Source organism: Trichomycterus rosablanca, chromosome 5 (genome assembly GCF_030014385.1).
Source record: "Trichomycterus rosablanca isolate fTriRos1 chromosome 5, fTriRos1.hap1, whole genome shotgun sequence".
NCBI lineage: Eukaryota > Metazoa > Chordata > Actinopteri > Siluriformes > Trichomycteridae > Trichomycterus > Trichomycterus rosablanca.
Genome location: NC_085992.1, coordinates 46,173,598 through 46,192,045, shown reverse-complemented (window position 1 = coordinate 46,192,045; position 18,448 = coordinate 46,173,598). Strand labels below are relative to the sequence as shown.

Here is an 18,448-nt window from a genome sequence, read left to right as displayed (position 1 = left end):
GTGGCGGCGCCCTGGTGAGAAGTACCAAGACAACTGTATCTTGCCTACAGTCAAGCATGGTGGTGGTAGCATCATGGTCTTGGGCTGCATGAGTGTTGCTGGCACTGGGGAGCTGCAGTTCATTGAGGGAAACATGAATTCCAACATGTACTGTGACATTCTGAAACAGAGCATGATCCCCTCCCTTCGAAAACTGGGCCTCATGGCAGTTTTCCAACAGGATAACGACCCCAAACACAACCTCCAAGATGACAACTGCCTTGCTGAGGAAGCTGAAGGTAAAGGTGATGGACTAAACCCAATTGAGCACCTGTGGCGCATCCTCCAGTGGAAGGTGGAGGAGTTCAAGGTGTCTAACATCCACCAGCTCCGTGATGTCATCATGGAGGAGTGGAAGAGGATTCCAGTAGCAACCTGTGCAGCTCTGGTGAATTCCATGCCCAGGAGGGTTAAGGCAGTGCTGGATAATAATGGTGGTCACACAAAATATTGACACTTTGGGCACAATTTGGACATGTTCACTGTGGGGTGTACTCACTTATGTTGCCAGCCATTTAGACATTAATGGCTGTGTGTTGAGTTATTTTCAGAAGACAGTAAATCTACACTGCTATACAAGTTGTACACTGACTACTCTAAGTTATATCCAAGTTTTATTTCTATAGTGTTGTCCCATGAAAAGATATAATAAAATATTTGCAGAAATGTGAGGGGTGTACTCACTTTTGTGATACACTGTATATATATACCCATTTACTAAAAACACGATTGTCTAAAAAATACCTTCTAAAAATAAATCTATATATCTAAATATATCTATCTAATATATCTATATCTAAAAAAAATTGTCTACTGTGCTAAAAAACGATGATTGTCTTTTTGAACAGTCAATGTTTGCGTTTGAATTTGATCACCATGTAAGTAAAATATTTATAGAATATAAGCATGTGAAAAAGCGCTTAGGCAGAGGGATATTCCGCTAGCACACCAACGCCGAGATTCTGAACTCCACTGTTCGAAACTTGGCGTTGCCACCGGTCGGCTGGGCGCCATCTAACGGGCATAATTGGCAGTGCCTGAAGCAGACACGTTTCTGCGCCGTGTAAGGACTCTGATTGGCAGATAGAGAGGTGCCTGTGCAGAGTGCAAAGGTGAAAAAGGGTTCCGCTAAGGGCTGCGTGCCGGTCGGAGGATGCGTGAGCAGCAATATACCCACGTCGACTGCAATCAGGGATCCCCCAGCAGCAGAACACAAACTGACTACACTAAATTGGGAGAAAATGGGAGAAAATGCAGAAATAAAAAATAAAAAAAAGCACTTGACCCATGTTATCCACCCATGATGCTGAGAGACTACTACAAGCTCTTATGACCTCTAAATCAAACTTTTGCAATGTGTTTCTTGCTAGCAGATTGAAAACTAGTTTAGCTAGTGTTTACCACAACAAGAATAATTGAATCAGTAAAAATAGCTTTTATTCAAATTTTATACTGACTACTTGATCTGCTTATGACCTTCAAAGCCATAAATGGCCATTAAGCTTCTGCATATACTGATCTGCATATCTGATCTTCTATCGTGGTCACTAGTGTTAATTCCTCTGCTAAAAATTTATAACATATTTATAATATAATGTTATATAACTCTATAAGTGTCTGAGGGTAAATTATGTCCAACTAAACCTACTTACATTTTTTTTCAATTCAACTGACACCAAGGAATGAATAAAAAACTCTAAACTTATCTAGATTTACATATTCAAAACAGAATTATAAGCAATACATTTATTTAAATAGGCAGAAGCAAGTCCAATAGTGCGACGCAGAGAGTAAGCAAATTACTAAAAACCAAAGCAATCAAACAAGGTAGAAGTTTACAGTATTACAAGGTGAGTAAAACAGAACTTGTTACATTACAATGAATACAGGCAGGAACTGTAATTACCTGATTTAGACTTCACTGCAGGTGAAAGTAAACACAATCAAGTTCATTTATTTTCTGACTACATCTGATCCGTTTGAAAAGCAAATGTAAATTACATGAAGAGAACACCAAATAATGAATATATCCAAATAATCTTAAAGTGAATGACTGAGCAAACATTCTACTTTACAAGTGCATACAAATATTTAGTACCCCTTCTATTTCTCCAACCTTTTCCCCCCAATTTTCTCCCCTATTCTAGTCGTGTCCAATTACCCTGATCACATCCTCCACTGATACAACCCTCCACCGCTGACTGAGGACGCTTCTCAACTGACACACGCCCCCTCCGACACGTGCTCAGTACAGACTGCATTTTTCACCTGCACGAGTCGAGTTCATATACACCGATCAGCACTGTGCACGGAGAGCCACACCCTGATCAGAATTATTCCTCAGCCTGTGCAGATGCCATCAATCATCCAGCAGGGGTCATAATTGCACCAGTTATGAGGACCCATGATCCGACTTGCCCCTAACCCTATTAACAACAGCCAATCGTTGTTCATGCAGCCGCCCAGCCCAGACGGATGGCAGAGCTGAGATTCGATACGATGTATTTGAAAACCCAACTCTGGTGTGCTAGCGTATTTTACCGCTGCGCCACCTGATCGGCTTAAAGTACATCGTTTTCCTAAAAAGACATGTCCCAAAATAAATGTTTTTATGTTTAACTGTATAATGCAGGATTATATACTCATTATATCCATATCCATATACTGATCCATTCAAATGATTAATATTGCAAATATTGGTAAAGAACCAGGACTCCTACATTTACCCACATGCCGAGTGGCAGGAACCAGCAGCGTTGTGCACTGTTGTTTTGGGTGGTTGGTGGAACACTGGTGGTTTGATTAACTGTAGCTTTTACTGACATGAAGCAGGTGCCAGCATTTCCCACTGAATCCACAGCAACCAGTTCTACCTCTGGGAAACAACAAGAGGCGCTGTAGTCTACCAGTGTGATATTTACGTCTCCATTATCAAGTGCAGTGCTGGTGTTCAGGGTCCCGTTTCCCTTGAGGACTCTTACAGCTTGAATTCCAGTCCCATTTATATCAGACATGTTGGCAGAGAGGTTCCATGAGGAGAAGGTGCAGTTACCTGAGCAGTTAGCATTTACGCTAACTATTTTACATACTGGAGATGTAAAATCTGTTACCTTTGAAGAGCAGAAAACAACATGTTTTAATATATGTAAAAAAATATCTGTATCACTGTACACACAGTCAGGAATGAAATGATGACTAGATTTTTTAAATGACTGGAGAGGCAGGTTCCCTTTATTAATATCTTATGTAATATGGGATAATGGTAGTACAGTATAGGAGGTCGAGCTTTGGGCTAACAATCAAAAGGTTGGGGGTTTGAATTATGGCTTTGCCGTGCAGCCACTGTTGTGGCATTGAGCAAGGCCTTTCTCTCAGCTTCAGGGGTGCCATACCTTGGCTACCCCTGTACTTTGACCTCAGCATCTAAAACAAGCTGGGATATGTGGAAAAAGAATGTAATTGTACTGTACACCTGTAGACATATGTTCACTGTTTAGCCATAACATTAAAACCACCTCCTTACACTCACTGTGCATTTTATCAGCTCCACTTACCATATAGAAGCACTTTGTAGTTGTACAATTACTAACTGTAGTCCATCTGTTTCTCCACATACTTTTTAAGCCTGCTTTCACCCTGTTCTTCAATGGTCAGGACCACCACAGAGCAGGTATTATTTAGGTGGTGGATCATTCTCAGCACTGCAGTGATACTGACATGGTGGTGGTGTGTTAGTGTGTGTTGTGCTGGTATGAGTGGATCAGACACAGCAGTGCTGCTGGAGTTTTTAAACACAGTGTCCACTCACTGTCCACTCTATAAGACACTCCTACCTAGTTGGTCCACCTTGTAGATGTAAAGTCAGAGATAGAGCTCATCTATTGCTGCTGTTTGAGTTGGTCATCTTCTAGACCTTCATCAGTGGTCACAGGAATCTGTTGGCTGGATATTTTTGGTTGGTGGACTATTCTCAGTCCAGCAGTGACAGTGAGGTGTTTAAAAACTCCATCAGCACTGCTGTGTCTGATCCACTCATACCAGTACTCATACTCATACTGACCATTGAAAAACATACTCATACTGACCATTGAAAAACAGCATGAAAGGGGGCTAACAAAGCATGCAGAGAAACAGATGAACTACAGTCAGTAACTGTAGAACTACAATGTGTAAGTGGAGCTGATAAAATGGACAGTGAGTGTAGAAACAAGTAGGTGGTTTTACTGTTATGGCTGGTTGGTGTATGTATGACAAACACAGGTATTATTTTTCATTCAATTTGATAGCATCAAAGAACACATAACCACAGTGAAAAAAAGCTTCTCCTTTTTTTTGCATTTTTCCCCAATTTTCCTCCCAATCTAGTCGTATCCAATTACCCAATTGCATTATGCTTCCTCTCTACTGATGCTGATCTCCACTCCTGATTGAGGAGAGCGAGACTGTCCACATTATCCCTCCACTCTGTGCAGGCGCCATCAATCAGCCAGCAGAGGTCGTAATTGGATCAGTTATGAGGTCCCTATCCGGCTTCCCATCCCTGTATGAACAACAAGCCAATGGTTGTTCATACAGCCGCCCAACCCAGCCGGATGGCAGAGCTGAGTTTCGAACCAAGTTAAAAAAAAATGCTTTCTTTAAGATTATCTGTCACAATAAATTATTTCAGATCGTTGCACAATGACAATAAAAACTCCCATATCACCTCTTTAAAATGTTATCATCCCCTTAATGTAAAAAAGTAGTTGCAAGATTTACAACTAAAATGTGTCTAGTTTTCTTCATTCTTTGAAGCCATTTTATTTATTTTACTTTTTTATTTTACTCACTTTGGTACAGTTGTCACTCACGTTTTTACTCGAATCATATACTGTACCAGGTTTAGTACTTCAAACAAGAGTCACAATCATATGAAAGTAACACATGATAATTTCATGTAGATCTAATTTTTAGGTTAATCTATTTAAAATTGACAGTCCCTTTAATACTATCCTTAAATATGTAAATGTAAGAATGTTAAATGTAAGCAGTTACCGGAGCTATAACAGCAAGTCGCAGCACAGCGTAGTTGGAGTCAGTTCCTTCAGGTGCTTCAGCTTCAATAGTGACAGTAACATCAGTTCCTGAGGGGGTGCTTTCAGGAGCGGTCAAAGTTACTGTCCCATTTCCACTGCCACCACTCTCAAGAGACAGAGACGAGGGGAAATCTACTGCAAAACTGCGGTCAGTAGTGACTCTAATCTGATAAATTCCTTTAGAGCCACTGGTTGCCACTGTAAAAGGCAGCGTGAATGCTTTTCCGGGTTCCATTGTACCATCAGGTTCCGTCTGCAGGTAAAGATGATAAAAGTCAATTTACAATGTCATAACAGACCCTTGTATATTGTCAGTACAAAAAATATTGGTTAACTAACCAAAATAAAAATTATAAATAAAAAAATACATTTTAATTAGACTTTATAAACTTACAGTAATGGTCACATTTGATGCTTGAAACTGAGTAGAGGATTGTCTCTGGAAGCGGTTACTTGTTGATCTAGAGGAATTGGTTTCTCCAACCACACGAACAGTAAACTCTCCTGAAGGGATGCTGTTAATGGTTGCCAAGTATTGCCCACTGGATAGTTTTTCCAGAGTTCCAGTAACAAAGTGTGAACTTGATACTTCAACCAGAGCTACCTCGGTTGGCCTTACACTGTCACCACCAAGCATGGAGACAAGCAGGGTGACATTGTTGTCTAAATAAAGTAAAAATAAATAAATAAATAAATAAAACCTGTGGTAATAACGTACTTACAGACAACTGATTACCACATATAAAATATTGTTTACTTACTAGCTGCAGGTCTGCTTTTTAACACAGTATAACCTGGATGGGGACCTTGAAAAACCTCTACAACATCAAACAGGAAATCAACCTTGCTTTGACCTGAATGTATATTAAAAAATTAATGAAAAAACAGTGCCTTGTTCAGCTTTATTTCATATTTGACATTTCAAAAGCATTAAATAAAAATGTTAACATAATAATTTTACCAACTACTTTGATGGTATAGGGATACGTTGACGTTGTGTTGATGAGCCACAGTCCAGCAGTCTGCGCTGAAATATTTGGACGGATTGTGTGAAAATTACCCACTTTCTCAATAATCCCCAAAGATCCGTTTGATTCAGCACTGCTCTGTGAGACCCCTGGATTAAAAAATGTAAATGTTAAAACATATTACAACTCTAATTTTAATACAACCCAAAAAGTTGGGACAGTAGGAAAAATGCTAATAAAAAACTGGCGGCAATTATATACAACATGTTCCATAAAAGTTAGAACAGGGGCATGTTTTTCACTTTGTACATTACCATATCATTTAATAGCCTTTTGTTAATTGGGAACTAAAGACACCAGTTGTTTTTGGGTCCACCTGTCGTACCATCTGCTATGCCATTAAAGCAGCGGGCATGGAAGGTCAACTTACTGACTGTATCAGTTTCTTTAAACGAGAATCTCCACACTTCATTAAGCATTAATTTGCTACTGGTGATAGTTCCTCTATGTAATCTTGATTGTCCACCAGCACAAATGCCGGCACTGTTTATCTTTTTCCTGGAAAATCAGCCACTGTCACTGGACTAGGCTGAATGGGCAAGTTGACTCCAGAGGTGATGTGATGGACCTTTGGTACAGAGGACAGCAAGCAATAAAATGTTTCAGGCATTATTTTTCCCCATTTTTCCTGCAAGAAGTATGTTGTAGTTGTCAGATTTTTGTTTCATAAATTCTCCTAACTCTCCTCAGTCCAGTACTTGTACACTTTTCTTTCACAGCCACACCTTTGAACTATGCATGGGCACCCCTTAAATAGACAAACATTTCCGCCCCAGATACAAGCCCAGAAAACTTGATGCCGCTTCTGGACATGGTTAACATAAGGCCTCATTTTTGCACAGTAAAGTTTTAAGTATCATTTGTGCATGTAACTCTGTATTGTAGTGCTTGACAAAGGTTTGCCAAATGAATCCCTTGCCCATGTTGTTATATCAGCTATCGTTGAATAACCATTCTTAATACAGTGCCTGAACTGAACGTGTTGCAGGCCTGAAATGCAGGAATGGATGTATAATAACAAGTTTAACTTGATCATACAAAACATGAAATATCTCTTTTTCTGATTCAGAGTTGTATAATGTTGCGTATTATACAACAGTCATGAATATTTCATTATTAGATCACAAAAAATAGCTCCATGGTTTATTTTCACAATCCACACACCTGAGGGGTTGGTGATGGTGTAGAATGGATTTTGGCCTGTAATGTAAATAGTCAGGTTTTGCAAAGAAGAATCCACCACGAATGTGAAGTTTTCAGGTTTTGGTACGTTTCTTACAGCCTGGAAAATAGTGACCTGCAGAAAAAAAAGATTTAAAGTTAAATGTATTAATTTATTGCACATATCTGCTTCCTCTGAGAAACTGTTTTTTGGGTTTATGATTATACAGCCACTTATAAGCCAAGGATAACAGTCTAATATGCCAAGCATTGGCTGAAGTGGTGTAAAGCACATCCAGCTGAATAATGGTTACTAGAGAGATTGATCATAGTTTACCACAAAATAAGTCTGTGTTTAGAAGATTCCCGAAGAAAATACATCTAATTTTAAAATAATGACCTTGCACCATCACAATTATGCTGAATGTATTGTACAACCTCCCCCCCCCCCCCCCCCAGGACAGTATGTAAGCCTAAGCTGGGTGTAAGCCTAAACTAAACACCTGCGATCTCCAATCCCTCAGACAGCACTGCATTATGTTAACCATGTCCAGAAGTGATGTCAAGATCTTTGGCCTTGGAGGCATCTGGGGCGGACTATCATATGGTGGGAACGTGTATTGTGGTCTAACGCATTAGTATTCTTTTTTGGAAGAAACACGCTGTGTGCTCCAGACCAAAGATGAAAAGGACTATCCAGACTTTTATCAACAACGAGTCCAAAAGCCAGGGTCTGTCATGGTATGGGGCTGTGTCAGTGGCCTTGGCAAAGGTCATTTACACCTCTGTGATGGCAGCATTAATGCAGAAAAGTACATTGAGATCTTAGAGCAACATGTGCTGCCTTCAAGACGTCGTCTTTTCTAGCAAAGTCAATGCAAAAAAAAAAAAATATTCTTTATGCATTTTCTCCCCTTTTTCTCCCTTTTTAGCACGTCCAATTACCCGATTGCATCATGCTTCCTCTCCACCAATGCCGATCCCTGCTCTGATTGAGGAGAATGAAGCTAACCCACGCCCCCTCCGACACGTGGGCAGCATTCCGTATGCATGTGTATGGAGAGACACACCCTGAGAGCACTCTTTTCTCATCTCTGTGCAAGCGCCATCAATCAGCCAGCATAGGTCGTAATTGCACCAGTCATGGGAGAGACCCCATCTGGCTTAGTCCCACCCATCTGAACAACAGGCCAGTCGTTGTTCATGTGGCCGCTCAGCCTCAGTCGGCAAGGCAGAGCTCAGATTAGATACGATGTATTTGAGATCCCAGCTCTGGTTCCAGCGTGTGTTTTTACTGCTGCGCCACCTGAGCGGCCTCAAGTCAATGCATTTTTAAACAAGACAATGCAAAACCACATGCTGCACACATTACAAAGGCATGGCTGTGGGATAAGAGGATCCGGGCACTAGACGGGGCACTAGAGAATTTTCAAATGAAAAATGAGACTGACAACCCTGTACTGTTGCAGACCTTAAGGCAAGTTTGCAGGAAGTATTGTGAAAAGGAATGGCAACGTGACAAAGTGGTAAATACTTTACTGTCCCATTTTCAGAATGTGTTCAAGGAATGAAATGCAGGCATGAATGTAAATTAAATAAAAGTCAATCTAAATGAAAGAAACACTTTTTATTTGTCTTTTCCATGCCATCCCCATTTTTTGTTATTTGGGGATGTAGTATTCAGACTTAGTTATAATTGCCCTGTAAAATTACTTATAATTTAATCAGAATTAAGTTCAAGCCCCACTACCACCAAGCTGCCATGGCTAGGCCCCTGAGCAAGGCCTTTAACCCTCAACTGCTCAACTGCAAGTCACTATTGCTAAATGCTATGAATGTAATATGAATATGGTACCCAATTTTTTCTAATGGTACAAGTGAAACGGAAACCAAGTTTCCTGGTTATGCCAACACCCTTTTACTCATTTATTATTAAGTACTAGTATGTTTTTTTTTTAAATAAAGTTCTCTAATTACCAGTGAAGATCTTGATGTATCTGTTATGATGCTAGTGGCCTGGGGCAGATTTCCTTTGGAGACCACAATAGCCTGCCCCCCAGAGGCCTGAGCCAGTTCATGGTAGATTTGCATTGTTGAAATGGAACTTCGACTGGAGAACTGGTTTTGGCCATTTACAGGCTCATTATTGCTACGGCGCCGCCGAGCGAGGGTGTTAGTCAGCATGAAGTTCACCTGAAGAGCAGAAAAAGAAAAAAGTGTTATTATTGTTTGGACTGACTTCGTTGTATCTTTATTTATCGTTAAGATTAAACATTTACATATGATTGTAAAGAGTCTAGTAACTACAGCTTATCAAGCTGAACAAGTATCATTACTGAAAGACTCTTTGTTGCACTTGTATGTATGTGTTTGAATATACTTACAACAGACTTTGTTCTTTGAATGAGGGCTAAAATTGTGCTTTTTAACAAGTAATCTTTTGCTGTAGCATCCGTAAATACAAAAATCTCAGTCTGTGGTGGAGATCCAGTAAGGGCAAGCTGGAACAAAAATAATTCTTTTTTTTTTTGGTTTGATTTGTTGCATTGATGCCATTATACATTAATTTCACAACATGGTTTTTAAAATAATGTAATTTACAGTCTATAATTCAGTAACACACTCAAGACATGACACACCATGACACCACCCTTCGACATAGCTAGTAGTCATGTCTGCTTAGGATTCAAACCCTGGATCCCAGGGGTAGTGGGCTAGTGTAATTTACTGCTGTGCCACTCGATTTACCTGGGTGTGGGTAGGTATCTCATTCTTCGTAACAGATCCTCTCAAGTTCTGTCAGACTGGAATTTGAGGATTTGTGAACAGCCAACATCACATTTGTTTGATAGGGTTTAAGTCTGGGCTTTGGCTGGGTCACTCAAGAGCATTCAGATTCTTGCCCCAATCCAGTGCATTGTTGTGTTAAAAATGATAAATTATTAAGTATTTGTCCTTATCTATGTCTTGCCACAATTGGATCATAGATATTCACAGACTTGGCTTGGTTTTTGTCCTTACAATGTTGTGTTTTTAAGCCCTCATGCCCAGCTGTGTTCATTTCCAGACTATGTCCGGTCACTTTAAATTGCTGTTGGTAAATTCCAATTGTGTTGTAGACACATCATGAGAATAATTAAATAAAGAGGATGCATCTGATCATAATTTTAGTGTCACATCAAAGGATCTGAATATTTTTGTTGGTGAGATTTCAGTTTTTGATTTTTAATAATTTTTAATAATAAAAAAAAAAACTTTAAAACATTTTTACTTTGTTGTGTGTGATTAAAGTAGATTGTAAACATTGCTATTAAAAACACAGTGAAATGTGCAACAAGTCAAAGTATCTTAATACTTTTTAAATCCACTGTTGGTGCATCTCTGAGTGGTCTATATATTAAAGCTGCTGGAATAAAGATTTGAGGTTTGAAATACATTTAAAAAATAAGTTATTGCAGACAACTAACAGATAGTAAACCTATGACTAGGTGTATCATATGTCTTCTTTTAATCACAAAAAAGTAATGTGTGCCAAGAAAGGTGGTGGTGGTAGTAGTGGAGTTTGGGGAGGGGTGTGTGGTAAAGCATTAAAATAATGTTTATGATCATGCAGTAAAAAAATACATGCCAAATATACACGTTAATATTAAACATTTTATTTTCCAATATGTTAGGTTTAGCAAATTAATAGATATTGTGCATATTGTTTCCTGTTTTATATTTCCTGTAGATCATGTTTTCACTTAAAAATCTTTCCTTAGAAAATTTGCAAAATGCAATCAGGGCTGTATATCGAAACTTTTTGTTAGGACCACTATACTAATTCTGAAAGGAACCCACATTTGCACTCAGAACAGCCTTAATATTTGTGCCATGGACTCTAGGAGCTAGGAGCTCATGGGCCCCAGTGGAAAAAAAAATGTTGGGCCCCCTCAACAAATTTCATATATATTTATAGTTATATATATGATATATATGACGGTAGTTATGCCCCTGCATGGACTCCACGAGAATAACTTCTTTAAGATTGGTCTATGTTTTTCCCATGTCATACCTGCAGTCCTGAGAGACACATCTCAGGTGTATCTCCTCCACCATGAGCTGAAAGTGCATTAAGATGTTTTTTAAACAGATCAGGGTCTGTTGTTCTTATAAGTGGGCCAAAATCTAAAGAGTTGGGAAGAAAAAAACAGAATAACTTTTAAATTTACCAACTAATATAAAAGTCACAGTTAACATAAATGTGCATAACATATTAGACTATATATTACAAAATAATCACATAATGCAGGTTAAGGCAAAGTTTACAAACATCATTTTACATTCTAATTTAGAACATCTATTTTTGTGATAGTAGTGCACAAGTTTTTCTATAATTTGTATTATATGTTTTCTAAAAAATTAGAGAGAATGTGCACACACACAGGTTGTGCTGGACTTTGTACTGTTAATTTGTTGGTGTACAAAGTTCTAAAATCACATGTAACTTTTAATGTTTTAGTAATTTTGTATTATTGCATACAGCTGGTGATTTTTCTGTGCCCATAGAAATAGAGCAAGTTTGTCTGTAGCTGTTAAAACATACATAAAACAATGGTCTTTTTTTTGCTGAGCCTGTAAAAACCTAAACCTGGCTTCTTTACTGCATGGCAGCCTCCAAGCTTACTTGACTGTGGAGAGTGGCACTTCTTATTAATGGTTTTTAGATTACAAATAGCTTTTCACACACATTTCACACATTACTTTGGGTAATAGTTTTGCCACTGTTTCATGTTTTTTTGTAATGAGTCAAACTAACCCTTTCAAACAGCTGTAGTCATGTATCATATGATGTGTCATAATAACTAATCAGCAACTAGAAGGTCCACAAAGTAAAATTATAAACCCACTCTTTTACATCACTAAAATAATACTTGTAGTATTACTTGTAGAATGCATAATATTAACTAAGCAGATTTTGTTTTATTTTCAGATAACATAGTGAAATGAAGTTTTTTTTTTTCAGTGTAGTATTTGAACAAAGAAAAAAAAGTTGCAAAAGGAAAGCAATTTTAACTGACTATACTGCATACATAAATCGCATGTCATTGAGTGTAGAACCAACAACAACAACAACAAAAAAACACATATTAGGAATTATGTTTTTCTCACCAGGGTCATTAAATGGTACCAGAATATATTCTGACGGCTCAGCTGCTAGCATTGTCTTGATATCAATGATTAACGAAGAAACAAACTTGACTGCTTCGATTTCATTAGACATGCTACCAGTGGTGTCAATAACAAAACACAGCACCATATTGTGGGTGAGTCCCATCAGTCTAAGAAAATAGAGGTAAGAATATGTAAAATGAGGCCTTGTTTTAAATACAAATAATGTTATTATTACATTGCTTTTTGTTTTGCTTTGTATTGTACATTTCAGTCTAAGTAAGTGTGTGAATGAGAGGGAGGCAGTGGAAAGGCACAGCTGCAAGGAGTTAAGGCGTTAAAAGTTTCTGTACACATTTATATATATATTTATATATATATATATATATATATATATATATATATATATATATATATATATATATATATATATATATATATATACAGTGTATCACAAAAGTGAGTACACCCCTCACATTTCTGCAGATATTTAAGTATATCTTTTCATGGGACAACACTGACAAAATGACACTTTGACACAATGAAAAGTAGTCTGTGTGCAGCTTATATAACAGTGTAAATTTATTCTTCCCTCAAAATAACTCAATATACAGCCATTAATGTCTAAACCACCGGCAACAAAAGTGAGTACACCCCTAAGAGACTACACCCCTAAATGTCCAAATTGAGCACTGCTTGTCATTTTCCCTCCAAAATGTCATGTGATTTGTTAGTGTTACTAGGTCTCAGGTGTGCATAGGGAGCAGGTGTGTTCAATTTAGTAGTACAGCTCTCACACTCTCTCATACTGGTCACTGAAAGTTCCAACATGACACCTCATGGCAAAGAACTCTCTGAGGATCTTAAAAGACGAATTGTTGCGCTACATGAAGATGGCCAAGGCTACAAGAAGATTGCCAACACCCTGAAACTGAGCTGCAGCACAGTGGCCAAGATCATCCAGCGTTTTAAAAGAGCAGGGTCCACTCAGAACAGACCTCGCGTTGGTCGTCCAAAGAAGCTGAGTGCACGTGCTCAGAGTCACATCCAACTGCTGTCTTTGAAAGATAGGTGCAGGAGTGCTGTCAGCATTGCTGCAGAGATTGAAAAGGTGGGGGGTCAGCCTGTCAGTGCTCAGACCATACGCCGCACACTACATCAAATTGGTCTGCATGGCTGTCACCCCAGAAGGAAGCCTCTTCTGAAGTCTCTACACAAGAAAGCCCGCAAACAGTTTGCTGAAGACATGTCAACAAAGGACATGGATTACTGGAACCATGTCCTATGGTCTGATGAGACCAAGATTAATTTGTTTGGTTCAGATGGTCTCAAGCATGTGTGGCGGCAATCAGGTGAGGAGTACAAAGATAAGTGTGTCATGCCTACAGTCAAGCATGGTGGTGGGAATGCCATGGTCTGGGGCTGCATGAGTGCAGCAGGTGTTGGGGAGTTACATTTCATTGAGGGACACATGAACTCCAATATGTACTGTGAAATACTGAAGCAGAGCATGATCCCCTCCCTCCGGAAACTGGGTCGCAGGGCAGTGTTCCAGCATGATAATGACCCCAAACACACCTCTGAGACGACCACTGCTTTATTGAAGAGGCTGAGGGTAAAGGTGATGGACTGGCCAAGCATGTCTCCAGACCTAAACCCAATAGAACATCTTTGGGGCATCCTCAAGCGGAAGGTGGAGGAGCGCAAAGTCTCGAATATCCGCCAGCTCCGTGATGTCGTCATGGAGGAGTGGAAAAGCATTCCAGTGGCAACCTGTGAAGCTCTGGTAAACTCCATGCCCAGGAGAGTTAAGGCAGTTCTGGGAAATAATGGTGGCCACACAAAATATTGACACTTCAGGAACTTTCACTAAGGGGTGTACTCACTTTTGTTGCCGGTGGTTTAGACATTAATGGCTGTATATTGAGTTATTTTAAGGGAAGAATAAATTTACACTGTTATATAAGCTGCACACAGACTACTTTTCATTGTGTCAAAGTGTCATTTTGTCAGTGTTGTCCCATGAAAAGATATACTTAAATATCTGCAGAAATGTGAGGGGTGTACTCACTTTTGTGATACACTGTATATACATTTTTTTTTCCAACAAACAAACAGCTATTAAAATAATTTTAACCAATGTGTGTGTGTGTTCATTCTTTTTGTAATACCTGAGAAACTCTGAATCCCCGACTGATGCTCGGATATTTAACAGCAGTTGCTTGGTTGCTGCAGTGGCTACGTCCGCTGCAATGTTATGTAGATAACCATGACTGGAGTTTCTAGTATCTTTATTGATACCTCCCGTGGGCTCCGTGCTACTTGTCATGTCCCAAGAATCTCCATGACTGCACTTCCCTTAAATTACATTTTAATGGCAGAATGCAAATAATTTTATATTGAGTTCTTCTGACATTTGAGCTGAAACATCATGAATTTTATGAACATTTGATAATGAAATTGTGCTTTCTTAATGACCACTTATTTCTGACTTCATTTCTTTAAACCATAAAAATACCTTTCGGTTTCTCCAAGCTAAACATGCTGAAGTATCCTGAGGTTAGCTTCTTCTGTGTGAGAATCTCTTCCAGAATATTTCCTGTGCAATTGTTGCCATTACAACTCCTGCATGTTGGTGTTTCTGGAAGAACAGAATTTTTTTTATCTCTTTGCTTCACTTGTAGAATACAATAGAACCTACTTCAACCTACTTCAAGCAATCTGCCACAAAGGTGGCATTTCTAGTGGGTTTGGGTACTGCTTGTCCATTGCTGACTTTTGTGGGTTTTCTATTAATCTCTTTTTCCAAGAGCTTGTTTGTCTCAGGCAGCTGTAGCAGCCTGCCATATTGCAACACGCAGTTTTTCATTTCTTTTATTTATTTATTTTATGTCTTTCATTTGTTACTTGTGCGGCATGGTGGCTCAGTGTGTAGCACTGTCGCCTCACAGCAAGAGGGTCCTGGGTTCGATCCCGGTCCGGGTCCTTTCTGTGTGAAGTTTGCATGTTCTGCGTGGATTTACTCCGGGAGCTCCGGTTTCCTCCCACAGTCCAAAGACAAGCAAGTGAGGTGAATTGGAGATACTAAATTGTCCATGACTGTGTTTGATATAACCTTGTGTGACTGAGCAACTACCGTTCCTGTCATGAAGTGTAAAACATGACATTAAAATCCTAATAAACAAACAAAACAAACAAACATGTGTTACTTTGTTTCTGGGATGCTTCTGAAGAATTTAGGATAAAACACAAAAACAAATCTGTGATTTGTTAATTCTGTTAAATCTTTAATTAACTGACAAAAGCAAAAAGAAAAAATGTTTTTACTGTTATTAAACCTTATTGTGTTTTGTAAATATAAACACATTTTGAATTTAATGCCTGCAACACACTCCAAAGGGACAGAGGCAAAATAAGAGTGAAAAGGTATAGAGTTCCACAATAAGCAGGTGAACTGGTAATTGGTGAGGGTATCATGATTGGGTACAAAAAGATGTTGTTGTAGTAGTATGTGTTAATTCACCATTTTATCTATATATATTGTGCAAATACTTTTGGCTGTTGTTTGTTCTACTGTTAATCTTTGAGTGTTTATCTACAGTCAAAAGAAGTGCTATACTTTAATATTTGTTCCTTTGCCTTGTACTGGAAATATCATGTTTATTTTGACAGTTTAATTCAGTAATGCTTACAATCTACACTTGGTGTTAAAAATTATAAAATTAAACCAACAAAGACTTTACCTTGATCTACACTGATAATTGTGCTGTCGGGTATGATCAGGTTGGAATAAGGTTCTCTCATTCCCATTTCAATCCAGTTACTATGACTGTAGAAATCCTGAGACAAAGACATAGAAATGAATGTTTAAAATCTTAAAATTTAATAACTGATGCCATATTTATTTGGCCTGACTTTCTATTATTTTTCTGCCATACCTGCAATGTGTGTAAGACTTTACCAATCTTCTCTCTGGCAGTTTCATAACTCTGCTTCTTAACACTTGCTTTAGCAGCAGATACTCCCCTAGAGATGAGTTCTCTTCCAGGCAAAAACATTTCTTCATCAAAGTGGTGTTTAGCACTCAAGGGATGCTTTATGTCAATCCAGGCATTTTTGTCACTGATTTCCTCAATGCTGCTTTTGAAACTTTTGACTGAATTAGAAGAAAAACAAGCTTCTGCAACCGATTCTTCTGTCAGTATGTTTGGCTTCATGGAAACAGTTATTTACACAGACACACAAAAAAAATCACTGACAGACACACAAAATTGTATATAAATATAGGAAATAACAATACAAAGAATATGCTGACTTTTTTAAAATAAAAATTACCTACCTTCACAAAATCTTTTCCTATCTTAAGTGCCTGAAATTCGCAGACTTCTACTGTTGTCTGTAATATTGCATCTCGAGTTATGTTCTGGTGGCTTTTGGATAGAGGATCTTTTTCAGAAAATATAAAATCTAACTTAAAGGCCAGAGTCTGACTTTGCATAAGACAGCCCATTAGAAAGACACAGATTATGGTTTTGACCAGCAGATCTTGGGTCATCATCTTGAAACCTGTAAAAAAAAAAAAAACTTAAATACTAAAATATTAAAAAACTTAAATAGAAATAACCAAGAAAAACAACAATGTCTCTGTATTTTACATATCTAAATGGCTTTTTTTACAAGTTGACAAACATTAAAGGTTCTCCTACACCTATTTACCTCAAAGCTTATTAAATGTTCCCTGTATAACCTCGTGCATTCTTATAAAAGAAACCATTTAGGAGTGGCAACAACAATTATAAAAGTCACACCCATTACAAAACAGGATTTAAGTGAATACAGTAAATGTAAAATCCTTTAAGTCTGGTTTTTGTACATGTTGTGGCACACACAGTTGAAATTTACTAGAAAACCTTAAAATAAGAAAGGTTTGGTAAAATGTATTGCTGTGGAAAATGTAAAATGTCTTATTATTTGTTCATCCATCCTTTTACTGAAGTGCATACATTTGGCATTTATGTTATTTAGAGTTTAAAAATCAAACTTAATTCTATATATTAAACACTATAATAACGCTCAAGCAAGAAATACTGTATAATGAATACAAAAAACTCAGGAAAATGAAAGCAAAGAACAAAAGCGTATTCTGTGATTTTATTTCCTTTATAATACACTCACATCTTACACCAGTTTCATAAACTCTATTTCTGCTGGTTTTCATTGCTGCTTGCACCAGTTATTTCTGAGTGTTTTTTTATGGTTACATTTTTCTTTTTATTATTATCTTATGTGTAATGTATATTAGAGCATTTAGCATTGAGCATTGTTTTAGTATTTCCAAATATTTCCTCTTGTTTTCTTCCTGTATGTCAGTAGTATAGTTATTTTCTTTAATTTGATTAGTGGTAGTAGTAAAGGACCATACTTTGACAATTGTCTATTTCTTTGTTCCAAAGATGAATATATATATAATATATTCTTTAAAAATGAAAAACTAATAGTAACTAGCCCCCTGATTTAGTACTTTGTAGTGTGCACCCTTTTGCTTTAATTACAGCTATCTGTCTGTTTTGAAAAGACCTACCACCTTTGCACACCTGCATTGGAAAACCAAGTCATTTTTAACATCGTGTACATATGCAAGTAACCTTCTGACTAATTGTAGTGGATAATTTGACTAATAATTATGGTAAGTGCAAAGACCTAATCTTTAGATGTGAATCACCCTGTGGCAGCTGAAACCTGTTTCCAGAGAACTCCCACATTCTATATGAACATAATTATATTTTGTAAACATAAAAAACAATAAAATGTGACACAACATAATGCAAGACTACGGCTATACACTGAACACTTTTGGAAGGTAATATGTGGTAACAGGTTAAAAGTAGCATCCACCCATTTACTAGAAAGGTTGGATTGTGGTTCAGCACTTTATACCAAACGTTGTGAAATAATTATTCGTCAGTTCAAAGACAATGTTGTACTGGTCAGACA

At 37.9% G+C, this 18,448-nt stretch overlaps 1 protein-coding gene across 1 annotated transcript; it reads right to left on the bottom strand.

The window, feature by feature from the left end:
• Positions 1 to 2,720: 2,720 nt before the first annotated feature.
• LOC134315300 (von Willebrand factor A domain-containing protein 7-like) lies at positions 2,721 to 17,012 on the bottom strand. Its single transcript, XM_062996388.1, has 15 exons — positions 16,794 to 17,012; positions 16,393 to 16,665; positions 16,198 to 16,294; positions 14,973 to 15,095; positions 14,626 to 14,812; positions 12,455 to 12,624; positions 11,358 to 11,470; positions 9,688 to 9,804; positions 9,281 to 9,496; positions 7,307 to 7,439; positions 6,076 to 6,231; positions 5,876 to 5,968; positions 5,509 to 5,777; positions 5,074 to 5,367; positions 2,721 to 3,149 (listed from the first exon to the last, which is right to left on the bottom strand). Exons 1-15 carry the CDS (start codon positions 17,010 to 17,012, stop codon positions 2,721 to 2,723), a joined length of 2,889 nt encoding a protein of 962 aa, XP_062852458.1.
• Between the last annotated feature and the right edge of the window lie 1,436 nt (positions 17,013 to 18,448).

Excerpts from the sequence above, each read along its gene's own strand:
- LOC134315300 (XM_062996388.1), bottom strand. The coding sequence starts at position 17,012 with ATGATGACCCAAGATCTGCTGGTCAAAACCATAATCTGTGTCTTTCTA. Across the intron at positions 16,666-16,793 it reads TAGGAAAAGATTTTGTGAAG|CCAAACATACTGACAGAAGA; the intron begins GTAGGTAATTTT and ends GTTTCCATGAAG. Across the intron at positions 5,969-6,075 it reads CTATACCATCAAAGTAGTTG|GTCAAAGCAAGGTTGATTTC; the intron begins GTAAAATTATTA and ends ATATACATTCAG.